Source organism: Anomaloglossus baeobatrachus, chromosome 4 (genome assembly GCF_048569485.1).
Source record: "Anomaloglossus baeobatrachus isolate aAnoBae1 chromosome 4, aAnoBae1.hap1, whole genome shotgun sequence".
NCBI classification, from domain to species: Eukaryota; Metazoa; Chordata; class Amphibia; order Anura; family Aromobatidae; genus Anomaloglossus; species Anomaloglossus baeobatrachus.
Genome location: NC_134356.1, coordinates 651,739,570 through 651,765,678, shown reverse-complemented (window position 1 = coordinate 651,765,678; position 26,109 = coordinate 651,739,570). Strand labels below are relative to the sequence as shown.

Below are 26,109 nucleotides of genomic sequence, written 5' to 3'. Positions count from 1 at the left end.
ACGGCCCTGACTGTCACCTATGGCTCTGACCCTGCCGGTATGAGCCCTTACAAGGGCTGAAAGAAACTTCTATCCCTATTCTGTATAGCGCTGTATATAGAGCGTACACAGCAGTATCGGAGACAGGAGCTACGCCAGCGGTGACTGACACCCAGACGCAGAAGAGATAATGGCGTCCAGACGGGCAGATGCCCATATTTATAATGCAGGGACATGTGAGATGGACATCCTATCACACATGCCATTGCTTCTCTGGCTAAAAGTCCACTTAGCTGTGTGTGTGTCTGGGATTGGCTGACATGCTGGCCCGCCCCACTACACATGCGCGCTTAGGGACGGAAGACAAGGAAAAAAAAAAAAAAATGGCGAACGCCATTATCCAAACAGCAGTGATCTGAATGCGCTGTTCCCGCACACTATACACTGAAATTTCATAATAGTGTGAGTCACAGAGTGACTTACACTATTACAGCGGAAAGCCAGCTAGTAATTAGCTTGTCTTTTTGCTGCTAGAACCATTCTCGAACGTATCTAGAACTATCGAGCTTTAGCAAAAAGCTTGAGTTCTAGTTCGATCTAGAACAGCCCCCAAAATCACTCGAGCCGCGAGCTGGAGAATCTCGAACCGTGAACCGCGCTCAACTCTAATGCTCATCTCATCTCCTGGCAGAAGCTGGCTTGGGTGTAACCTTCCATAGTAATGTGGTTTGCGATGATAAAGAAGTGACTGCATAAAAAGTGATAACTACAGAACAGGAAATATCAGCCTAATACAATAGCAATATGAAAAAGAAAAAAAAAATATCCCCCAAATTTAAGAAACACGTTAATATAACAACTGGAAGGAAAGAGTTTGTACCAGATTTGGAAGATATCTCTTATCGGGATTACTTCCCTATCTATGGTGATCCAGCTGCTCTTACCGCCATTGAGGCAGAGAATTGGGGTCCTAAAGAGCTTATTTTGATCAAAGTGATTATGCACAGCTGTGCTCCATTTATTCTCCATTGGACCGCTGGAGAAAAGTGAACATGGTGTTCAAGTCCTCTTCAGAGGTCCCATTAAGAATGAAAGGGGGAAGTGTACATTATTGAACTCCGCCCCATTCACATAACGTTCTTCAGAGCCCCGTTTTTTGGGATTAAAGGCAAACTGTCACAGTCTCCACTTTGACTTTTTTAAACTGTAAAGGGGGCTTTACACGCTAAGATATCGTTAATGTTTTATCGTCAGGGTCACGTTGTTAGTGATGCACATCCGGCGTCATTAACAATATTGCAGCGTGTGACACTTACCAGCGACCTTAAGCGACCTCAAAAATGGTGAAAATCGTTCACCATGGAGGGGTCGTCCCAAAGTCAAAAATCGGTAAGGGTTGTTTATCCAGGTGGATCATCGCTCCTGCGGCAGCACACATCGCTATGTGTGACACCGCAAGAGCGAGGAACGTCTCCTTACCTGCCGCCGGCCATAATGCGGAAGGAAGAGGTTGGCGGGATGTTTACATCACGCTCAGCTCCGCCCCTCCGCTTTGATTGGCCGGCCGCTTAGTGACGTTGTGGTGACGTCGCTGTGATGCCGAACGTCCCTCCCCCTTGAAGGAGGGATTGTTCGGCAGTCACAGCGACGACGCCGACCAGGTAAGTATGTGTGACGCTGCCGTAGCGATAATGTTCGCTACTGCAGCGATCACAAACAATCGCATGCGCGACGGGGGCGGGTACTTACACGCTCGCTATCGCTACAAATTGCTAGCGATATCGCTACCGTGTAAAGCCCCCTTTAATCTGGGCATACAGGGAATAGGATGCTTAACACTAGAACTACTGAGGTAGTCATTTTGACTACTTTGCACTATGTATTTCTATATAGGTGTCACGAGTCCAGTAGTTCTAGTGTTAAAATAGTCATACCTGTCTGCCTCATAGCTGATGACTTGTTGTTGAATTATAATTTTTTTTATTGCTTTGTATTAATGAGTTCTTCCAGGTTATGGGGCGTATGCTGCCCAGAAGATAGCCCTGCCTCCTAGCTATGTTAGCATAATTTTTGCTGCCTATTATTTTCACAGTTGTCATTAACCCCTTATAACATCCTGATTGCCACCACACCAAGGCAATGGAGATGAGCTGGGTAAAGTGACAGAATTGGCTCATCTAATGGCTGGGCAGCTGCAGGCTGCTATTTTTAGGCTGAGAGGGCCCAATATACATGAGCCTCCCCAGCCTGAGAATACCTGGCCTCAGCTGTCCACTTTATCTTAGCTGGGTATCAAAATTGGGGGACCACACTGTTATGATCCGGAACCATAGAAGATCACAATAGATCATTGGCAAAAGGTGACAAGAGCATTGGCAACTAATCTGGCTGCCATCCCCTTACTAACCATCAACACTGGAAGTAGCTGAGGGGTGAACTAACATCCTATGCACCGCAAACCCAGCCAGAGAACTAGCTATCCTAAAGGAAGGAAAGATGAATACCTCTCTGCTTTAGAAATAGACCGCAAAAGGTATAGCAAGACCACCACATTCAAAGACTACGGTGATATAGGAAAATACAATACACAGATGGATGATAAGATTAGCAAAGGTGAGGCCCCACTTACTAAATAGGAAAGGATAGGAAAGGGGCTGATGGTGGCCAGAGAAAAACCCTACAAAAACCCAAATACCTGATAGTACAAAAAGGTCCTCAGATTGCATGATCTGCACTCCGTCCTATATCAAGCGCTCTTGTCATACCAATGAACAAAAAGCAGGAACCATTACAAATTCAAGAAGCAACAAACACATGGACTTATAGGAGCAATACTCCAAACATAGCTGCAGGGAGCTTCCCAGCCTTTTCATCTTGCTTCTGACCACAACTACCCCAGATAAGTGCTTGGTTCTTTCTTATGTTGTTTTTTGTTCTTATCTGGGTTGTCAATTATTGTGGTTGTTTTCAGTTTATTTGCATGCAGGAATCTTCCCTCACTGTTGCTTTGCTGGAGAGCTACAGGACAAGGATAACTGGCTCAGCCTGCCAGGAGGCCAGGGTTTAAATAGGCAGAGAGTTAGCAATGGAAACGCCCATTGCTCCAGCACACCTGGTCTCTGTCCAAACCATTCCTGGCCACAAGAGGGAGCCTAACAGCAGCAAAAGCATAACTGACATTCACAACACCACATGCTGTTTTTAAAATCATTTAATTAATTAAAAAAAGCCACATGGGGTCCCTTGCATTTGATACACAGCAAAGATAATGCACACAGCAGGGAGCTGCAGCCTGTAGCTGTCGGCGTCATTTGTGTTACGTATCAATATACAGGGGACCCTAGGCCATTTTTTCAAATTTATTGATTTTTACTCTCCACAACCATTTACAGACACTGGCATGGCGGACGTCTGACTTCAACCAATCACAGACGCTGTCACGGGGGGTGGGCAGGGGAAGTAGTGAATATGCATGAGAGCTAATGAGCAAATCCGGAAGAAGTGCAAGAGCCTCGCCGAAGAATCGGTAAGTATAATTCTCCTGTTTTAATCTCTATTTTGCTTCCTTTTAACTTTCACTTTATCTTTATCTGAGTGGCCAAATCTGAACAGTAACTTGAACTTCCCTAAGAAGTCCATGTTTGGAGACCATGCACGGACGCTAGGTGTCCAGTATCAACCCCAAACTTTACAGTTCACCCATCACTAGTGCTCTCCCTACTTCCTTCCTCCCTGCCCGTGTAGCGAATTCATAGTTAAATAAAGTCAAGAAATCTTGTCACACAGGTAGTTTTAAAAATCGGAATGTAACAGGCCAATATGGCGCCCCTGCGGCTTCATGCACTACAGGGTACTGCAGCTCACCCGAGGTGCAGTATTCATCTTGGATATGGAGGAGGTCATTGCTGTTAACCACCAGCAACACACTCATTCAACACATAACACTGGAGCTCTTCCACTAGGACTGGGCTAGGGTAGGTGCTGGGGTGGCTATCATGAAGTATGAGACCTCTTGCATACTAGTTCAGGAACCCGGGAAGCAGAGCACCAACAGGGGAGTTAGGGGCAATCACTGACACAACAGTTAGCTCCGGCAGCAGCAAGCGTCAGAACGCACTCCAGGAGGGGCGAAGCATCAAGTAAAGAGACAGACAGTTCTGGGCCCGTGGTCTGGAGCTGGAGGGTCGACCTGGGTTCTTAGGAAAGAAGTGGGATCCCAGGGTTCACGGGGAGTGTAGAAGGCACCCGTGACCTATTCCTCGGCACAGGAGCTGGAGTGGAGAAAAAACATTGAAAGGCGACACACAGAAGGAAACACCGGCCTTGACCTCCAAAGTATCCAGGATCGGCTGAAGCCCATCACATCGTAGCCCGGTACTCCAACGGCAGTGTGCTTCCCATGAGGAAAAACAAGAACTTGAACTGCACCATTTGTGTTGTCACATCACTGTCGGCGCTCCCATCATCGCGCCCCTGCGTCATAGGCTACTACTACCACCATCATCCTCCCAGGGGCATAGCTCTGCCTGTGGAGAGCTGACCCATCTGAGCAGCATTGTCATTGTCAGCAGAGAGAGAATTTCCCGCAGTGGAGGATAATAAATGACCGCACACCACAAGTGGCGTCACGAACAACTACTCCCATCATCCCCATCCCCGTCCCTGTCTTTATTGACACCGCCAAGGTCACTGCGGCGATCCAGGAGAAGAACCGTGGCCTGGTATCGAGTAGTCCCCGACCCCGTGGGCGCGTCACCAACATCACAACATTTACTGCACATGCGCAAGATTTTAAAGCAGGATCTACACATCACAGGCAGACCGTGATGATAGGCGATAAAACAATGCTAGTAAAGTGCAGGCATAATGAAAGGCAGGGCTATCTTTTGGACAGCATATGCCCCATAGCCTGGAAGAATTCATTAACATAAATGATAAAAAAAGATATTTCAAACATCAAGGCATCTGCTATGAGGCATATAGGTAAGACTATTTTCAGCATCTTATTACCTGTATGTTTATATCAACAGTTTAAAAAGATGAAAGTGGTGACAGATTCTCTTTAATGGCGATCCCAATGGGTGGGCTAATGATCGCTAAGATGACTTATAACTTCCAGACCTGGCATAACCACTTTAGGCAATAAATAAATCTTCTCTTTAATTTTAATTCTTCTCATTAAATTTGTATTCTGTCGTACTTCTCTAGTCATTTTCTTATTCTATCAGCATTGAAAATAAGCAAGCGAGGAAGCGAGAGGAAAGTTCCTATTGTACCCGCAGTGATTCTCTGAAAAGCTTATCTGAACCTCAAACTGACATATAGAGATCTTAGGTAGTGATTAGGTTGAGGGTTTCACGTGTGATTCTGCGAAAAATGACTTGCTATAAAACTTCAAAGGACGAAAAGCCAAATATTTTGTTGTGTAACATCCACATCAAAGCACAAGTACAGTCATACAGGGGCGATATTAGAAGTAACCAGGGCCCCGGGCAGTTTAGAAGGCGGTGGCCCCCAACCCCCGATGTCACATAATCCACTTTTGATAGACCATGTGATGGTTCACGTGACTAACACATGCAAAATGAGACAGACAGCGGAGTGCATAGCGCACAGCACACATTTTTTACCCTTGTGTATAGTGCTATACATAATAGAGAAGAGGGGACAATTTAATTTTTCCGATAGGCCACATGAGAGACCGTGACACTTGGTGAGGGCTGAACCTATAGGTTGAAATTAATTCTGCTCAATATTAATATTAACATATTTGTAACAATTAATACTATTTTTCACTTAATATTGAGCAGAATTAAGTATGCTGATACCCCACTATATACCGTATGAGCCCAAACGGAGCCCCCCTATATACAGTGTGTCCACCCATATCCTGTCTACCACCATTCAATTAAGAATGGTGGCAGCTATAGGCATAGAAGTGGTGTCTTGGTATAGTAAAGTATCCATGCGCTACGCAATTAAACCACCTATAGCACCACCTGGTGGAAAACAACGGAGTTAGCATTTTTATCTTGAAAACGGAACGAGATAGAGAAAAAAAGTACAATTAAAAAAATTGTAGGGCATCATTAATTCAATATGAATCGACACGTAGCATACAGAAATGCTATGATATGAAACACATGACCCCCCCCCCAAAACATTGAATGCTGGTCACGCATATAGCGCTCATTTAACTTTGATGCTCAAAGTGGCCCCCGTCAGCTGCAATGCACATCTGGACTCTGCACAGCATACTGTATCTTGCTGCACGTTGTGCAATATGGTAGGGGACACGTTTGCACAAGCATCTGTGATACGTGGTCGTAGGTCCTGCAATGTTGGTGGAGGGGTCGCATACACCTGCTGTTTGATGTGACCTCACATAAAGAAGTCCAATGGGGTTAGGTCAGGTGAGCGTGGAGGCCACTCCACGCAGCCACCATACCCAATGACTTGTAGGAAGGTCTCCATGAGGTATCGCTTCACGTCCGCAGCGTTATGAGTTTTACACGTTCTAATCATAGCATTTCTGTATGCAACGTGTCGATTCGTATTGAATTGATGATTCCCTACAACTTTGTAATTTACTTTCTTTCTCTATCTCGTTCCGTTTTCGAGATAAAAATGCTAACTCCGTTGTTCTCCACCAGGTGGTGCTATAGGTGGTTTCATTGCGTAGCGCATGGCTACTTTACTATACCTAGACACCCCTTCTATGCCTATAGCTGCCACCATTCTCAAGTTAATGGCGGTGGACAGGATATGGGTGGAAACACTGTATACTGTACACTGAACAAAAATACTAATGCAATACTTTGTTTTTGCTCCCATTTTTCATGAGCTGAACTCAAAAATCTAAGACTTTTGCTATTTACACAAAAGGCCTTTTTCTCTCAAATATTGTTCACAAATTTGTGTACATCTGCATTAGTGAGCACGTCTCCTCTGCCGAGATAATCCATCTACTTCACAGGTGCGGCATATCAAGATGCTGATTAGACAGTATGATTATTGCACAGGTGCGCCATAGGCAAGCCACAATAAAAGGCCATTGTAAAATGTTCAGTTTTGTCACACAGTACAATACCTTTTCTGAAGTCACCCCATTCAACCCTTATTCCTTACCTCTCCATGCACTGTTCCCTTCCTTTCCATGCCTTTCTTAATTAGGGCTCACCCACACGACTGTTCCGTTTGTCCTGGTGAGCTCCTGGGTTTTTGTGGACCCACGGACAGGACCATATTTTCAATGTCTTTTGTGTAGGATCGGATGGCACACTGAAGCACTTCCGTGTGCATCCGATTCTACAAAAAAACACATTGGATGCCGTATGTCCGTTCCGTTATTATGGAACATGTCCTATTCTGTTCCGTAATAACGCACCTTGACCCAATACAAGTCAATGTGTCCTCAAAATCCCCAGAAGCCGCACGGAAGCACTTCTGTGTGACCTCCGTCGGGTGCCCCTGCAGTCTGTGTCCCGTTCCCGCATCAGCCCCGCAGCTGCCCACATTGCAGTGTCAGCATATGCCCGCACTGTCAGTGGCTGCCCGCACTGCAGTGTCAGCATATGCCCGCACAGCAGTGCGAGCAGCCATGGGGATGATGAGCATTGCTGTCAGGAGGTTAGTAAAATTCATTACCTGCGGTGATGAACTCCTGCACTCCTGACTTCAGCGCTCGTCACTGACCTCCACGTTCTCACATCACCTCTTGCTGGCGGTCCGAGACTGTGACTAGCGGTGACGTCATGGGCCACTCGCGAGAGGTGATCTGAGAAGGCGGCGGGCATAGAACTCAGTGAGGAGTGCTGACGTCAGGAGTGCAGCGGCTTTCATCACCGCAGGTAATATACCTCGCTAACCTCCTGAAGTCAGTGCTGGTCATGCCCTGTAGTGACCTGAGCTGACCTCATGATGTTAGCTCAGGTCACTGCACTGCTCTCCCACTCAATGGGTACGTTCTGTTCTTCATTGACTGGGACAGTGAGTAGGGATCCTCGTGGGACCCCCTTATTGGATTACGCTGGACCCAGATTTGTGTTTTTGTTTCAATAAATTGGTGAAAGAGGAAATGTGTTGGGCAATGTTTTTTTTAAAAAAAATTGTTTGTCGTCTTTTTTTTACTGACTGGGTTTGTGATGTTGGGTATCTGATAGACGCCGTGACATCACTAACCCCAGGGCTTGATGTCAGGTGATATTACACATCTGGTATCAACCCCTTATATTACCCCATTTTTCTCTGCACCAGGGCATTGGGATGAGCTGGGGAAAAACAACAGAATTAGCACATCTAATGGATGTGCCACTTCTGGGGCGGCTGTGGCCTGCTATTCTTAAGCTGGGGAGGGTCCTAGAACCGCAGACCTCCCTAGTCTAAGAATACCAGACCACAGCTGTCCACTTTACCTTGGCTGGTGAACCAATTTGGGGGGGACGCTATGTTTTTTGTTTTAAATTATTTATTTAATTTAAAATAACAGCATGGAGTGCCCTTTGTTTTGGAATACCAGCCAAGGTGAAGCTACCAGCTGTGGTTTGCAGGCTGCAGCTGTCTGCTTTACCCGAGCTGGCTACAAAAAATAGGGGGACCCCATGTTGTTTTTTTTTAATTATTTATTTTTTGGCTAAATACAAGGCTAAGCACCCTTTAATGGCTCATGAAAGGCACCAAAGGGTGCAAGATTACAAAATGCTGAGGATTGGGACTTTATATGTCTTTCTCATCTATTATCTATCTATCCATCTACAGTGCCTACAAGTAGTATTCAACCCCCTGCAGATTTAGCAGGTTTACACATTTGGAATTAACTTGGCATTGTGACATTTGGACTGTAGATCAGCCTGGAAGTGTGAAATGCACTGCAGCAAAAAAGAATGTTATTTCTTTTTTTATTTTTTTTTTAAATTGTGAAAAGTTTATTCAGAGGGTCATTTATTATTCAACCCCTCAAACCACAAGAATTCTGTTTGGTTCCCCTAAAGTATTAAGAAGTATTTCAGGCACAAAGAACAATGAGCTTCACATGTTTGGATTAATTATCTCTTTTTCCAGCCTTTTCTGACTAATTAAGACCCTCCCCAAACTTGTGAACAGCACTCATACTTGGTCAACATGGGAAAGACAAAGGAGCATTCCAAGGCCATCAGAGACAAGATCGTGGAGGGTCACAAGGCTGGCAAGGGGTAAAAAATCCTTTCCAAGGAGTTGGGCCTACCTGTCTCCACTGTTGGGAGCATCATCCGGAAGTGGAAGGCTTATGGAACTACTGTTAGCCTTCCACGGCCTGGACAGCCTTTGAAAGTTTCCACCCGTGCCGAGGCCAGGCTTGTCTGAAGAGTCAAGGCTAACCCAAGGACAACAAGGAAGGAGCTCCGGGAAGATCTCATGGCAGTGGGGACATTGGTTTCAGTCAATACCATAAGTAACGTACTCCACCGCAATGGTCTTCTTTCCAGACGAGCCCGTAAGGTACCTTTACTTTCAAAGCATCATGTCAAGGCTCGTCTACAGTTTGCTCATGATCACTTGGAGGACTCTGAGACAGACTGGTTCAAGGTTATCTGGTCTGATGAGACCAAGATCGAGATCTTTGGTGACAGACGTGATGTTTGGAGACTGGATGGCACTGCATACGACCCCAAGAATACCATCCCTACAGTCAAGCATGGTGGTGGCACCATCATGCTGTGGGGCTGTTTCTCAGCCAAGGGGCCTGGCCATCTGGTCCGCATCCATGGGAAGATGGATAGCACGGCCTACCTGGAGATTTTGGCCAAGAACCTCCGCTCCTCCATCAAGGATCTTAAGATGGGTCGTCATTTCATCTTCCAACAAGACAACGACCCAAAGCACACAGCCAAGAAAACCAAGGCCTGGTTCAAGAGGGAAAAAATCAAGGTGTTGCAGTGGCCTAGTCAGTCTCCTGACCTTAACCCAATTGAAAACTTGTGGAAGGAGCTCAAGATTAAAGTCCACATGAGACACCCAAAGAACCTAGATAACTTGGAGAAGATCTGCATGGAGGAGTGGGCCAAGATAACTCCAGAGACCTGTGCCGGCCTGATCAGGTCTTATAAAAGACGATTATTAGCTGTAATTGCAAACAAGGGTTATTCCACAAAATATTAAACCTAGGGGTTGAATAATAATTGACCCACACTTTTATGTTGAAAATGTATTAAAATTTAACTGAGCAACATAACTTGTTGGTTTGTAAGATTTATGCATCTGTTAATAAATCCTGCTCTTGTTTGAAGTTTGCAGGCTCTAACTTATTTGCATCTTATCAAACCTGCTAAATCTGCAGGGGGTTGAATACTACTTGTAGGCACTGTATCTATCCATCTAGCTATCCCTTTATTCATTCATTCATTAATTAATTCATTCATTCATTCATTCATTCATCAATCAATCCCTCTATTCATCCCTCTATCTATCCCTCTATCCCTCTATCTATCTATCTATCTATCTATCTATCTATCTATCTATCTATCTATCTATCTATCCCTCTATCTATCCCTCTATCTATCCCTCTACCTATCTATTCATCTATCCATAACTGTATCTATCTATATCTATCTATCCATATAGTTATCTATCTAGCTGCTTCCGTGTTTTGCGGTCCGCAAAAAAATAGATGACACACGGATGACACATTGCCTGTATAAAGAATGGAATGGATGTCACACGGAAACATTCATGAAAAATCAGGACCAAATTTTGCAGACCGCAAAAACGAGACGGTCGTGTGAATGAGCCTTTAAGAAACCTCACTGAATCATTTGTTTCCATGAAGTTTTGTGCAGGTTCAACAGGGGTCAGGAGATTTACTCATTCTTCCAGGAATCTGGGAATTTTTTAATTGTTATGGGAACCCCTAAGATGTCCTTTGAGAGTTTCCAAGTATGTGTTCATATCAGTCCATGATTATGTAATTCAAGCTGCAAGGATTGTCCCGGCTAGGGGCTCATGTCTGAAGTCACACTATGCAACTGCAGATTTGTAAATCCTCATAGTGTGCACACTGCGCACTGTCAGGATTCTCAAGTGTCGGTGCCTTGAGACAGTGGTCATGTAGTTTGTGTATTTCAGGTCACATTCCAACTAGACATGTCTGACTTTCCTAAATTCACATGTATTGAGCTTGATTGCGCTTGTCTAGTTGGTACGTGACTGCATGTATGCAAATCACATACTTGTAGTGTTTGGACATTCTGGTTTTGCAACTAAGCCCAACCTTTTCAATGGAACAAGTGTGCATGCACTGGGTGCTCCTAGATTTGTTTTTTGACATCATACCTTGCCTGTGGGACATCAATCAAGTCAAGAAAAGAGGGCGATCAGCTTGAATGTTCTGTTACTGTGCACACAATAATTATACATAAACCCTCTAATGACATTGTGTTGGAGCTACTTTCCTCTATATAAAGTGTCGCTAGCACCTTCCTGAAGCATTGCATTAGCACAGTGCCATGTAATTGTTATGCCGGTTTCATACTTGTGAGTCTCTCATTGAATCACCCGGCACGGACTCACTCTCTCCGCACAGGAGCGGCTCGGTTGCATGTATCTCTACGCAGCTGAGACGCTCCTGTGCGGAGAGTGTGAGTCCGTGATTCAATGAGAGACTCACGCGAGTTACATGCGAGGCACTCGCAAGTGTGACTCTAGCCCAACTCAGGGTCTTCCAGCTATGGCCCCTATTGAAATGACTGTCACTTGTATTTGGCTACTACTTTTTGTACTATATGGTCACTCAGTCCTAGTCACGTGCCCAGATCAAACTCCTCTTCGCTCCAACAACCAAAAGACAGAAACATGGCAGGTAAACAGTTGAAAACACATGAACATAGAACAGTATTTGGTCATCATCATTATTGAAACATCGTATATGGTCAATGTTACTACCGTCACATCGCAGTGGTTTTAATGTTATGGCTGATAAAGATATAATACCGGTGTGCTCTTTTGTGGCAGTGGGACTTTTAGTTCTCCTCAGGTTTTGGGTCTGTTTTGTGTTAAGCCCTGTGCTCACTGTGCAGTTTTTGATGAGTTTTTGGTGTAGATTATAATGCAGTTTGTTGCCTAAATCTACATGTCTATCCTTATCCCAGCAAAGACTATGAGAAGTCAGAAAGGCTGTGCGCATGTTGCTTCTGTTTTCCTTGAAGATTTTGGTGCAGAAAATAGAAGCAGCATGTCATTTGTTTGTTCGCTTTTACCTATGCTTTTCTAGGCCTTTGAATTCACTAAAAAAAGCACCAAAAAATGAACCCAAAAATGCACCAAAAAAACGAACCCAAAAAACTGCACCAAAAACCCATGCATTTTTGGTGCAGAAAATTTCTGCAGCGTGCGCACATATTTTTACTTCTCATCAATTTTGCACTTGGTTCGAGGAAAATATTGGACATGTAAACAGCCCCATAGACTATCATAGTTTGAGAGATATTCATGAAAAAAATGGATAGCACTTGTACAAGAAAATGTCATCTGAATGAGGCCTAAGGCTGGGTTCACACCTTGCATATTCGGTGCCGATTTTACTCTCGGATTTCTAAACTGAAAACCACAACATTTCTGCATCTACAGGCCACTTTACACACAGCGACATTGCTAGCGATGTCGCTGCCGATCGCAGCCGCCCCCATCGTTTGTGCAAATCGCTGCCCGTGGCGCACAATATCGTTAGTCCCCATCATACGTACTTACCTGCCCAGCAACGTCGCTGTGGCCGGTGAACTGCCTCTTTTCTAAGGGGCCAGTTTGTGCGGCGTCACAGCGACGTCACACGGCAGGCGGCCAATAGAAGCGGAGGGGCGGAGAGCAGCCGAATGAAAGACACGCCCACCTCGTTGCCAGAGGATGCAGGTACAGTGTTGTTCGTCGTTCCTGGGGTGTCACACATAGCGATGTGTGCTGCCGCAGGAACGACGAACAACCTGCGTCCTGCACCAGCAACGATATTTGGGATTTGAACGACGTGACAACGATCAACAATTAGGTGAGTATTTTTGATTGTTAGCGGTCGTTCGTACGTGTCATACGCAACGACGTCGCTAACGAGGCCGGATGTGCGTCACGAATTCCATAACCCGACGATATCTCGTTAGCGATGTCGTTGCGTGTAAAGCGGCCTTACAATGTTGGCCCATTTTCTGGAATTATACATGAATGTTTTTGTGTGTTTTTTGTTGTTGAAAAGCACCAACAAATATGCAAAATATGCGAGGCCAGTAGATTTGGGGTCCCGTTAGGACTGTGTAAAATCCGCACTAACAGAAAAAAACATGAAAAAAGTATGTGATGACATTAAGGTAAAACTCATCCTCTTTGCTGCCATGGTAAAGCCCACTCCATATCAGATGCAGCCGCACGATCTGACAATGTGATCTCCGAAACTTATTCACGGTGGCAGAAAAATGTTTTCGTGGAACGTTCTATGGCGCAATTGATGGCACAGCTCAGTGTAAAGGCCGCTTTACACGCTGCGATATCGTTACCGATATCGTTAACGTGCGTACCCGCCCCCATCGTTTGTGCGACACGGGCAAATCGCTGCCCGTGGCGCACAAAATCGCGCAGACCCGTTACACTACTTACCTGCCTAGCGACGTCGCTGTGACCGGCAAACCGCCTCCTTTCTAAGGGGGCAGTTCGTTCGGCCTCACAGCGACGTCACTAAGCGGCCACCCAATCAAAGCGGAGGGGCGGAGATGAGCGGGACATAACATCCCGCCAACCTCCTTCCTTCCGCATTACCGATGGATGCAGGTAAGGAGATGTTCGTCGTTCCTGCGGTGTCACACATAGCGATGTGTGCTGCCGTAGGAACGACGAACAATATCATACAAGCAGCAGGAACGACAATTGGGAATAGGGGGGCATGTCAACGATGAGCGATTATACACGTTTTTGCGACAATTTAAAATCGCTCATAGGTGTAACACGCAACGATATCTCTAAAGCGGCCGGATGTGCGTCACGAATTCCGTGACCCAAACGAGATTGCTTGAGCGATGTCGTAGCGTGTAAACCGGCCTTAAGACTATGTGAAGAAAAAGTAACTGCAGATTTTACAGCGGGAAAATCCGCGGATTTTCTAGATTTTACAGATAAATCTAGATCCGGGTTTACGCAAGTACAGACACTCCCCATGTTATCCTATGGGATTTGGGGAGTGCTGTATCAATGCTCTGATATTTGCGGCTGCGGAAAATGCTGTGGATTTCCCGCAGCCGCACGTAACCATGTCCATTATTCATGCGGAATTATCTGCGGAATTCCCTCCCCTCCACTATGGAGAAACAGGGCGGGAATTCCACACGAAATCCGCACTGTTTCCACAGGTTTACCGCAACAACTCCGCAGATATACCGCAGCAATGGATAGCTGCAGATTCCGGGGAGTTGCTGCGTGAACCTGCTGAAATATCTGCAGAAACGTCCGTAGGTACGGCCTCCCGTGGGCACATAGCCTAATGGTATAAAATGTCTCTGACAACCACACAAACATTGAATGGAATTATATACGTGGATTTTGCATTCAGCCTCCTCACCTTTACTTTCTATTTAGGCTCCAGGATAAATGACAGTCTGTCCTGTGTCATGCAGTATTCAGAAAATTCAAAAAGTATTGTAACCTGCTCCTGGGCAGAAAGCCGAAGATCTCGACAACTGGTAAACATGAGTTTGGCAGAAGAAAATAAAAGGTAAATCATTTCTGTCCCTGGTTTTGTATAGTTACTATGTGTTGTCCTTATTAATCACAAATCAGGAGATCAGGAGACTCGCACCGTACCATTTGCGGTTGGTGGATAACACAAGGGCAGAAACCATGATACTGTTGTAGGCTTAGAGTGTGCTCAGGGCTGGGGTTAGAGGGGGCAGACTGGGCACTTGCCCATGACCCTTATCCACAGAGAGACCCCCTGTAGTGAGCTCGTTGGTCCATTGTTTTATGTGGCAGAGAAGTGCTGACGTCTCTGTCTCTTGTCGCAGGCAGAGGACAGGCGCCGTTGACTCAACAGATCTTGAGACCGTAGGTGTAGATGGAGCTACGAAGAACCAGAGACAATATGGGGCCCCGAGCAAAAGTTAAAAGTGGGGCCCCAACTGGTAACGTATTGCACCATCACACACAAACATTTAGGTTGCCGTTAAAGAAGTAAATTTCAGACTTATGACAGTGCATATGTATGAGATATAAGGGGTGGTGTCACACGGTGTCTGGCTGAAAATCCGCTGAGTGTCAGGACTACTTCTGATGTTCACACAGCAGAGGGCCGTTTCACACATCCGGCTTTTCACCGGATTGCCGGATCCGGCACACTCCAGTACAGTGCAATATAGTACAATGGCATCGCGGCAACCTCCAGTCACATGCTGTCATGTGACCGGACCATTTGACCGGAGCTTGCTGCGATCCTGTCGCGGGCGGAGGAGGGGACGCCGCGCTCTCCCACTGCTCGGGTCTGGCTGCTGCGGTCTGCTGCTGCTCGGTGGCTCGAGCGATGGGCCGGATCCCGGGGACTCGAGCGGCGCTCCTCGCCCGTGAGTGAAAGGGGATTGGGATTTGGGATAGTTTATTGTCCGTGACGCCACCCACGGTTGTGGTGATTAAGTGGACACCACCGCTGCTCTGTCTGGTACGGAGCAGCCAGTTGATGATTTGCCCCTCCGTGGGTAGGGGTTTTGGTGCTCCCGGGGCCCAATGATGGGTTTGGTATGGTGGACAGGCGGGTATGGGGCCTGTGGAGGTGCAGGGGCGCAGGGGCAGCGCTGTGCCGCACGGCACAGAGGTACTCACTCAGCCAGTAAACACGACACAGTTCTCGGTAAACAAACGGCTGGTTGGACGGGTCCCTCGGACGGTTCACGGTGCTGATGTTCCCTGCAGTTAGCGGTGACGGTCTCTTCCCTGCACCTATGAAAGTCTCGTTGGTAGCGATGGGTCCCCACCGGTTACCCACTCCTCGGCTTCAAGCTGGGCCGAAGGAGCTCTACTCTTGCCCGCAGGCGCTGGACCTGGGAAACTGGTGCCCTGGCGGTGGCGGTGTCTCCCCTTCACGGTCGGGCTGTTGCCTTCAATCGGGACTTGGTTGTTAGGAGACAGACGTCCCCTTCACTGACGGATTTGGCAAATTATGGCGACTCCTACCCTTGCCGGGATCCGAAAGGCCCCTGCCCTGGTGCTGACTGTTCTTCGTATACTGCTCCGGTACCGCCGGGTCACCACCCGTCCGCGGTCCTTCCAGCAACCTCCAAACAGTCCCCCTGCAGACTATCACCGCCGTCTGCTGACCTTGCTGTCTCAGTCCGGGGCACACACCCGGACCAACTTCAGGCTTTACTACTGTCACTTTTTACTCTTTCTCTCCAGCTCCTCTACCACTTTACTTCCTTCTACTTTCACTTCCCTAGCTGGACTCTGTTCTTCTTCCTGTCCAAACTCTATCTGCCTGGTTCCTCCCACCTCCAGGGCTGTGAACTCCTTGGTGGGCGGAGCCAACCGCCTGGCCCACCCCCTGGTGTGGACATCAGCCCCTGGAGGAAGGCAACAAGGATTTTGGGTTAGCTAGGTGTACCTGCAGGGAATGTGGGGTGCATGTGATGTTGTGACCTGTGACCCCTGGCTTGCCCAGGGCGTCACAATCCCATTATACAGTATTACACTGTACTGGCGTGTGCCGGATCCGGCAATCTGGCGAAATGCTGGATGTGTGAAACGGCAATGAGTCAAACACTCCACATGATGCTGCTTTTGAGTTGTACAGCGAGGTTCGGGCGTCGACCTGCTGTGCTTTTGTTAGTAAGTGGGCTTGCAGGAGTTAATTTCTGCTAGCCTGTGGATTACTGCTTGAGTCACATGTTGCAGATAATCTATCACAGTTGCCTTGATCATTTTTAAAATGGTGGAGCCTGGTCTCCATGCTGATGATAGCTTTTGAAATCCTGGTCTTTATGTTTTCATATCCAGTTGCTGGTGAAGATCTGTGTGTTGTGGAAATACTCTTGTTGTCTGACTATTTCCTCCCTTATTTAAGTTTCCTCCTGATCACGTATTGTCTATATCTCTGTGATGCATTGCTGTAAGTTTGAGTTTTGGTTTTCCCCATCTGTTTATTTGTGTGGGATTAATCACTCCTCGCTGTCTCTTAGATGGAGGGAGACGGTCCACTAGGTTTGTTCAGGAGCTAGGGCAAGGAGGGCGGCGCAAACATCGTCACCTTCATATGTATATTTGCGATCATGGTCAGCCAGGGTTCCTCTAGTCTGAGCACCAGCCAATTTAGGCTCCTCTGTTCCTAGTGATCCTGTTACGCTCTGTAATATTATCATCAACCTAATTTAAAATTTAGCATGGACCCCATAACCTAATTTTCAAGAAAGTTGCAGGCGCTATCCCTCCAGATGATAGAAATAAGGGGGGCGGTTCAGAGACATGTACAGTGTGCTACCCCGGCACAATATGTGTTATTTGCCAGATCGCCAGTAACCAAGCTGCCATTTCCGGAGATGTTTTCAGGGGTTTGCAGCTGGTTTGTCACCTTCAGGGAGGCATGTAAACTGTACTTTTAACTGCGTCCTCATTCTTCTGGGAGGTGAGCCACTAGACCAGGGTTGTTCAGGGGCTAGGGTTAGCAAGGCAGCCCAAATATCTTCACCTTCAGACATATCTTTGGGATCAGGGGCCGCCAGGGTTCCCCTAGCCTGAGGGCCAAATTAGGCTCCATGTTCCTAGTGATCACGTCACACCCAGTGACATTTGGGTTTGTTATTCTTGACAAATACACGAATAATAAAAATTAATTGGCTCGAATAATTCGAACATTTCACCATTCGCCCATCTCTACACACAACCCCTTCCTAGTTGCACGGCTCAGTTAGCTAGACAGTATTAGCAATTTCTCAGTTGTGCTAGAACAAAAGGAGCACATGGAGTTCAAAAAATTATATCTGTAAAAAAAACAAAAAACAAATTGGTATTTGGATGGATAAAAAAAAATGGATGGCTAGTTTTCCAAAGGTGATATCATTGTCCTTCAATGTTCCTGAAATATTCAGTTGTCATGTTCTCCAAAGAGGTTGATAGGATATGAATAGGGATGAGGGAGCAGTACTATGCTCGGGTGCTCTGTACTCGTAACAAGCAGTTGGACGCTCCGACAGGCTCATCTTGGTTACCTGAGTAAAATGGAAGACAATGGGGAACATGAGCATTTTTCCCAAAGATCTTCCCAAGAGTTTCCCTTTGACTTCCATGATACTCGGCACATGAGTGGAGCCCATCCAATCGTCCAACTGCTCAATACGAATACCAAACACCCGAGCATGGTAGTGCTCGCTCATCACTAGATATGAACTCTCAAAAATTGTAATGAGGGTCACTATTTTTCTGTTATACAATAGATATGGGGGCATGAGGCAATGTTAACCTATGTAAAGAATTTTTCTTTTAAATTGTGTAGGTTTTGCCACCTGTTTAACTTCAAAATTTACACTTGCAGGCCTTTTTGTCAGAAGATGGAACCAGTCAGCTTTACAGAAACTCATCTAATCTGGACATGTCATAGAAATTTTAGCAATTACCTATACACAACCTTATATTTTGTTTTCCTACCAGACAGAAGTTTAGAGAGTCGCCTTAATGTGTCTAATGAAGGTAGGTGTCAAGAACATAGCACTATATTTCTCTGCCTGACAATACTCTCACTGTGATCCAGCTTTTGAGACGGACAACAGTGTTGTAAGATTAGTTGGGTACCAGAGCTAATGTTTTTGATCAGTCTCATTCATAGGGTACGGTTCTGTGGCGCCCCTGCGGCTTCTGGCACCACAGGGTACTGCACCTCACCTGAGGTGCAGTATTCATCTCGGATACGGAGGAGGTCATCACCAGTAACAACCACAGCCACACTCAACCAACACATAACACAGGGGTTCTGCCACTGGGATCAGGCTTGGGTAGGTGCTGGGGTAGCCATCACAGGGTATAGGAATTCATGCCCACTAGTTCAGGAACCTGGGAGGCGGGGCACCCACAGGGGAAGTTAGGAGCCATCAGACACACAACAAGCACTTAGCACCGGACAGCGTTCAAGTGAGGACATACTTAGAAACAAGCCAGCACAGAAACTAATAGTTCGGGGCCCATAGTCTGGAGCCGGAGGCATGACCCAGGTTCTTAGGAAAGAAGGGGGATACCAGGGTTCGCGGGGAGTGCAGAAGGCACCCGTGACCCGTTCCACTGCCCAGGAGCTGGGGTGGAGGGAAACCGTTGAAAGGTGATGCATCGGAGGAAAACACCGGCTTCGACCTCCGAAGTATCCTGAAGCCCATCACAGCGTAGCCCGGTGCTCCACTGGCAGTGTGTGACCAGTGAGTAAAAGACCTTGCACTGCACCGCCTGTAATGTCCCGTTACTGCCGGCGCCCTCACCATCACACCGCAGCGCTAATCAGCACCTGAGAGACTACCACTCCCATCCTTCCTGGGGCCTAGCTCTACCTGTGGAGAGCTGCAACACCCAAGCTGCGTCATCATCCGCCCCAGCAGAGAATGCACCCACAGCGGCGGCTAATATTGGCCGCGCACCAAAGGTGGCGTCACGAACAACTACCCCCATGGTCTGGATGAACTGTATTGATGGTTCTAGGGTATACCACTTTAGGCCTCTTTCACACGTACGTGCCTCCGGTACGTGTATGGTCCGTTTCCTCAAGTACCGGAGACACGTACACACGTATACCTATGTTTTCCGATGGTTTTGGACACACGTATGTATTTTCGCACGGAACGTGTGTCCGTTCCGTACTTACGTGTGTCCGTGTGTTTCTCACGGCAACATGTCCATTTTTTCTCCAGCATCACGGGTGTCACACAGAACGCAAACGGGTCACACGTAACACAAACGGACCACACGGATGTGTTCCATGTGACACGCACCAGAGAAAAGACATGTGTCTGCGAGAAAAAAAACCCAAAACTTTACACACCTTCTCCAGCCCTGCTGTCTCTGCCGCTGCTGTCACTTGCTGCCGACCGCCTTTCATTATGTTCATTGAATATTCACTTCACTGCGGCCGGAAGCAGCAGCAGCGGGGAGTCGGCAGGACCGGAGACCGAAGATCAGCACCACGGACAGCGACGCCAGGGACAGGTGAGTAGCAAGTTTCCATTCTCCGTGTGTTATCACGGATAACACACGGAGAATACACGTAGGCAATAAACACGGCTCATGGAGGGCAAAACGCACCTCTGACACGTCCGTGAAAAACGTGCGTGGTTTTTCGCGAATGTGTGAAAAAGGCCTTAATAAGTATTAATACAGGGTATTTTTAAGGGCATTTTTTCTTTAGTTTTCAATTCATTTTTCCTCTTTGAACATAATTTTTTTTTTAAACCAATATTAAGTGAAGGAAGGAGGAGGAGGAGGAGGAGGAGGAGGAGGGCACCATCATTTCTGTCCAGGCATATTTCATGAGTTTTATTTGTTGTAAAATTTTGTTGAAGCAGAAAAGCAGCAATGTCTGACTTTCATTTGTTCATTTTCATAGATTTTTGTTTTATTTATTATGTCAGATTCAAGATATTTCTGTGACCATTGTGGGTTTTTCTTTCATTAAACGAGGGGTACCAACAAATTCGACCACGTGTGTATATGCCCAGTTTGTTGAAGAAAAAATTTGCATTTTGTGGCACTCTTTATTACGAGGGAGAATTAAAGGGGCTTTACACGCAACGATATCACTAACGAGATGTCGTTGGGGTCACGGAATTCGTGACGCACATCCAGCCTTGTTAGCGACGTCTTTGCGTGTGAAATGCACAAACGACCGCTAACGATCAAAATTACTCACCTAATCGTTGATTGTTGACACGTCATTCTAATCCCAAATATCGTTGCTGTTGCAGGACGCAGGTTGTTCGTCGTTCCTGAGGCAGCACACATCACTACGTGTGATACAGCAGGACCGAGGAACAACATCGTACCTGCGGCCGCCGGCAATGAGGAAGGAAGGAGGTGGGCGGGATGTTCCGTCCCGCTCATCTCTGCCCCTCCGCGTCTATTGGGCGGCCGCTTAGTGACGCCGCTGTGATGCTGCACGAACTGCCCCCTTAGAAAGGAGGCGGTTCGCCGGCCACAGCGACGTCGCTGGGAAGGTAAGTATGTGTGACGGGTGTTAGCGATGTTGTGTGCCACGGGCAGCGATTTGCCCGTGACGCACAACCGATGGGGGCGGGTGCTTTCACCAGCGACATCGCTAGCGATGTCGCTGTGTGTACAATGGCCTTAACTTTAAAACCGGGGATACTGAAAATGTAAGAAAACCTTTCACATTCAGTGGAGCAGGCACCAATTGGTGAATATGCTCAGTTTATGCTAAAAAAATCAATGAAAGTTCCTTATTAAGTCCATAATACAATTATTGGAGTGCTTATACACTTGTACTGGCCATGGTTGGATGGTTTGCATCCAGAATTATGGGTGTCCCAGGCAGGGAATATTAGTGAAGTAATGTTGGAATATTGTACAACATTGGACTATTGTAACATTGTTGTCTCTTTCTGTTTCTTTCTCCTTATCTACATTTGCAGGAGATGAAGCTAAACCAAAAAACCTGCGTTGTCAAGATTCTGGTGGTCAAATGATTATTTGTTTCTGGGAGGTGAGGCAGGAAGTGGCCGACTCGGTAGACTTCACTTTATATTATCGGAAGGTCTCTGGAAAGTAAGTTAAAAAAAATATTACCTATACCACAGTGCAAAACTAGATAAACATTTAGTTTTTTTTGTCAGTGTGCTGTATATCTAAATGTATATAGATACATATATATGTATTTGTATCTTACAATTTTGAAAAAATATCAATATAAAGATTTGCAAATATCCTTATGTGTACCTTTTTTGACCACGTTTAGTCTTTTTTCTTTTCACAGCCCTGGAAACTACAGTTCTTGAAGTTCATTCCACCAAGATCACATTGTATATATTCAGTGATTTTACAGATTAGGAAATCCTGCTCAGTGTGCCTCCAGGCACCTTCTTTGTTCTCCTAGTCCTTCTCTCTTGTAGAGTACTACCTTCTACAGCAGGGTTCCCAAACTCTAGTCCTCAAAATCCACCAACAGGGCACGTTTTCCAGATTTCGTTAGTATTGCTCAGATAATGATTCCAATCATACTATGGAAATCCTGAAAACACGCCTTGTTGGTGTCTCTTGAGGATTGAACTTGGAGAACGCTGCTCTACACCCTCCAGCTTCCTACCCTCCTTCTCCTCCTATGCAGTAGTATGAACAGTTCAATCATGCCCTCATTTGTGCTATTGTGACGCCCTGGGCAAGCCAGGGGTTACAGGTCATGACACCACCACACCCTACACCCCGGATAGGTACACCGAAGCTACCCAAAAATCCTTGTTGCCTTCCTCCAGGGGCTGATGTCCACACCAGGGGGTGGGCCAGGCGGTTGGCTCCGCCCACCAAGGAGTTCACAGCCCTGGAGGCGGGAAAACCAGGCAGATCAGTTTAGGGAGAGTGAGAGTTAAGAGTGAAGTGGTAGAGGAGCAAGAGAGAGGAGTAAAGGTGGAAGATAAAGTGACAGTTGAGGAAGCCTGAAGTTTGTCCGGGTGTGTGCCCCGGACTGAGACAGCAAGGTCAGCAGACGGCGGTGACCGTCTGCAGGAGAGGCTGCTTGGGGGTTGCCGAAAGGACCGTGGACGGGTGGTGGCCCGGCGGTACTGGAGCGGTATACGAAGAGAAGCCAGCACCATTGGCAGGGGCCTTTCGGATCCCGGCAAGGCTAGGAGTCGCCGTGAATTTGCCAAATCCGTCAGTGAAGGGGACCTCTGGGTCTCCCAGCAACCAAGTCCCGATTGAAGGCAACAGTCCAACCGTTAGAGAGAGACACCGCCACCGCCAAGGCACCAGTTTCTCAGGGCCAGCACCTGCGGGCAAAGAGGGGCTCCTCCGGCACATATCCAAGCCGGGGAGCGGGTTACCGGTGGGAACCCATCGCTACCAACATAGACTTAGGTGCAGGAAAAGGGACCGTCACCGTCAACTACTGGGGAAAAGCAACAGCAGCCGTCCATGGGAACCGTCTTTCCAGCCGTGTGTTTTACCGAGAACTGTGTCCCCGTCTCAGGCTGAGTGAGTACCACAGTGCCGTGAGGCACAGCGCTGCCCCCGCGTCCCTGCACCCCACCAAGCCCTGCACCGGCCCCGCCATCCCTCATCCCCCAACTCATCACTGGGCCCCGGGATGACCACCCCCTACCCACGGAGGGGAGAACCAACAACTTTGCTGCTCCCTGTCACCGCTCCCGGGATCCCCATACAGAGCAGCGGTGGTGTCCATACAATCACCACAACCGTGGGTGACGTCACGGACAATAAACAATCCCCAAAACCAATCCCCTTTTCACTCACGGGCGAGGAGCGCCGCTCAAGTCCCCGGGATCCGGCCCATTGCTCGAGCCACCGAGCAGCAGCAGGCCGCAGCAGCAGCTGCAGCCAGACCCGAGCAGTGGGAGAGCGCAGCGTCCCCTCCTCCGCCCGCGACACTATGAATAGTGATGAACAATCCATTCAGACATGATGTATGCTGGTAGCTGCAGCTAGGACATCACTGCAAGAAAGAAGAATCCTGATAGCCGTCGTCACTTAAGACAGAGTGAGAACAAGAAAATGGGCCTATTTCCAAAAAAACTATTTTGCCATTTCTATTTCCACTGGTTGGATTAATAGATGATGTTTTTTGGTCCTGCTAAACCGATTAAAAGAGAATTTCCATTGATAAAAAATGGCCATATATTACTAAGTCAGAAGGGGCTCTTCTGATCACAGATAACCTCGAGGACTGCAGCAGATCATTGTGGAATGAGATCCTGATATTCCAGGCAGCAATATTGCTTGAAGATGTCCTCATCAGTTGCTCATTTTCCCAGCCACAGCCATCAGGTTTCGGAAAACGTATGTATCCACCAGGTGGAAAGTAAGCATTTCGTGGCCAACAGTTTAGATATGATGAAGTTTAAGATCTTAGCTTTGACATGTGTAGGACATGATCTTTTTATGTGAGCACAACTGCGGGGCAGAGGGCTGGCTGCTGTGCTGACAGAGGGTGGAGTAGGGTGTACCCGAGAAACTGGTGGACTATGGGGGAGGTGTAGGCGGAGATATTATGGTGGACTGAGAAACATTTAGTGTGCTCGGAGTCTCAGATAGGTGAAAAACACAAGGCGTATCCACTTTTGTAACAGCTGACGGGCTCTCACTCACTTTGACTGTAACGGTAAAGAAGTGGAGATTCTGTGGCCAGAGACCTGTGTGAGAACAATTTCGATAGTGACAGAGGAAGAAGAAGTAGCAGATACAGTTGATGGGGTAGTCGGTGGTTGGGGATGCCCACTAGGCCACAATTTATCTCAGTAAAAGATTGTCACAGTAACGTATGTGGGTAGACCATGTGCTGGTTCATGGATGTAGTAGTCAAAATATTGTCATTTTGGCCACAGCCAGAGTTGTGGTTGCTTCAGTACATAGTTGTGCAAGAATCACCATCATAACCTCTTCGCCTTCCTCCTCTTCCACGTCGTCTGCTGAGCTACTCAGCTGCATGCCTCTGGGTTCACACCAAGTGGGCTCTCCAACCTCATCATCATCCTCTCTGTTGTCCAACTCATCACTCTGACAGTCACCCTCTTCTTTTGCCTGTCCTGACACATGGGTATAGTACGTGTGCACTTCAGGTATCTGAGTCTCATCATCATCATCTCCATCCCTGGGGCTTAACATTCGGTGATGAGGGTCTGGATTCTGCTCAGACCCTACTTCGTCTGACTCTGACAAACATTTTAGGCATTGGTGCAGCTGTTTTCCTGCTCTTAAGGCCCCTTTCACACGTCAGTGATTCTGGGACGTTTGTGCTTTTTTTTAAACGTACCAGAATCACTGACATACGCAGACCCATTATAATGAATGGGTCTGCTCACACGTCAGTGATTTTTCACTGCACGTGTCTCCGTGCGGCGTACCCGTGTGGGCGTGATTGCCGCACGGAGACATGTCCATTTTTTTCTGGCATCACTGATGTTCCACGGACCACGCAGTTGTGTGGTCCGTGAAACACGTGCCAGAAAAAAACGTGCACTTGTAACTGGGTGCCAGGGGCGCCTCGGGGATTGTAGTCGTGGCCCCTTTTTCCATCAGGCTTACCCCCGGCTCCGCCGTCACTTTTGGGACAGGAGATGACTTGGTGGGGCAGAGTGTGGTGGTGCAGATAACACCGTCAGATGTACAAACACTTTGCAGACGTAGATCGGTTGAACCAGAAGGCATGTTTATTGTACACTTCATCATAACAGAGGCAATAATCAGATGGTTTCACAACTTCGGCTGGGGGAAAAACCTTTTCTGGACGTCTCCTCTAGTGGGGATGTGCCCGGCTACTCCACTTCACCTGGCTCCCACTCCGGCTAACACAGACTGGACCCACACCAATTCTGCTTCACCCTTGAGGACACTTCTTCTCTTCTTTCACTTCGCTTTCCTGTCCACCCAGCTCCCACACTCTGCCCCTTCTGCTTCTTCTCTCCCGTCCCGGACTCAACTGCCCCCGACTCCAACTTTTTCCTTAACAACTCTTTTTCTCCCTCCCCCTTCTGCTGCCGGCTCCTCCTTTCCTCTGCCCTGTTTCTATGGGGACAGCCGTCCCACCCGGCCACTAGGGGAACCCACTAAAACAGTAAAAACATTTTTATTAAATAACATCAGCATTAACAACTTTCAGAGGAAAACTGCACCTCCTTGTAAGGGGTCTGCCCACCCCTTACATTCTTCCCCTCTTTCTGCCTTAGCCTCCCGGCAAGGCCCGCACCTGTAACAAACAAACTTAGCGCAAAGTCATTTTTATAAAAACCCTAAACATGTTCACATCAAGGCACACTCAAGGGGCGCACAAGTCTGGCGCCCGGAGTCCCTCCTGGGAGCTCCCGGTCTTGGTAGATAGTGTGCCCGGAGGCCTTCAGCAGGCACTCCCGGTCTTTGCTGGTCTTCTGCCCGGAGGCTTTCACAGCACTCCCGGTCTTGGAAGGCAGGAGCACAAACAACAACAAC

At 47.3% G+C, this 26,109-nt stretch overlaps 1 protein-coding gene across 2 annotated transcripts in view; it reads left to right on the top strand.

The window, feature by feature from the left end:
• Positions 1-26,109, top strand: part of LOC142302008 (uncharacterized) — a 150,987-nt gene that overhangs the window by 75,274 nt on the left and 49,604 nt on the right. For both annotated transcript variants that reach the window (XM_075343079.1, XM_075343078.1), the window contains exons 3-5: positions 14,563-14,698; positions 18,497-18,651; positions 21,588-21,720. In XM_075343079.1, the coding sequence (XP_075199194.1) occupies positions 14,563-14,698; positions 18,497-18,651; positions 21,588-21,720 (424 nt within the window). The remainder of the gene's footprint in view (positions 1-14,562; positions 14,699-18,496; positions 18,652-21,587; positions 21,721-26,109) is intronic.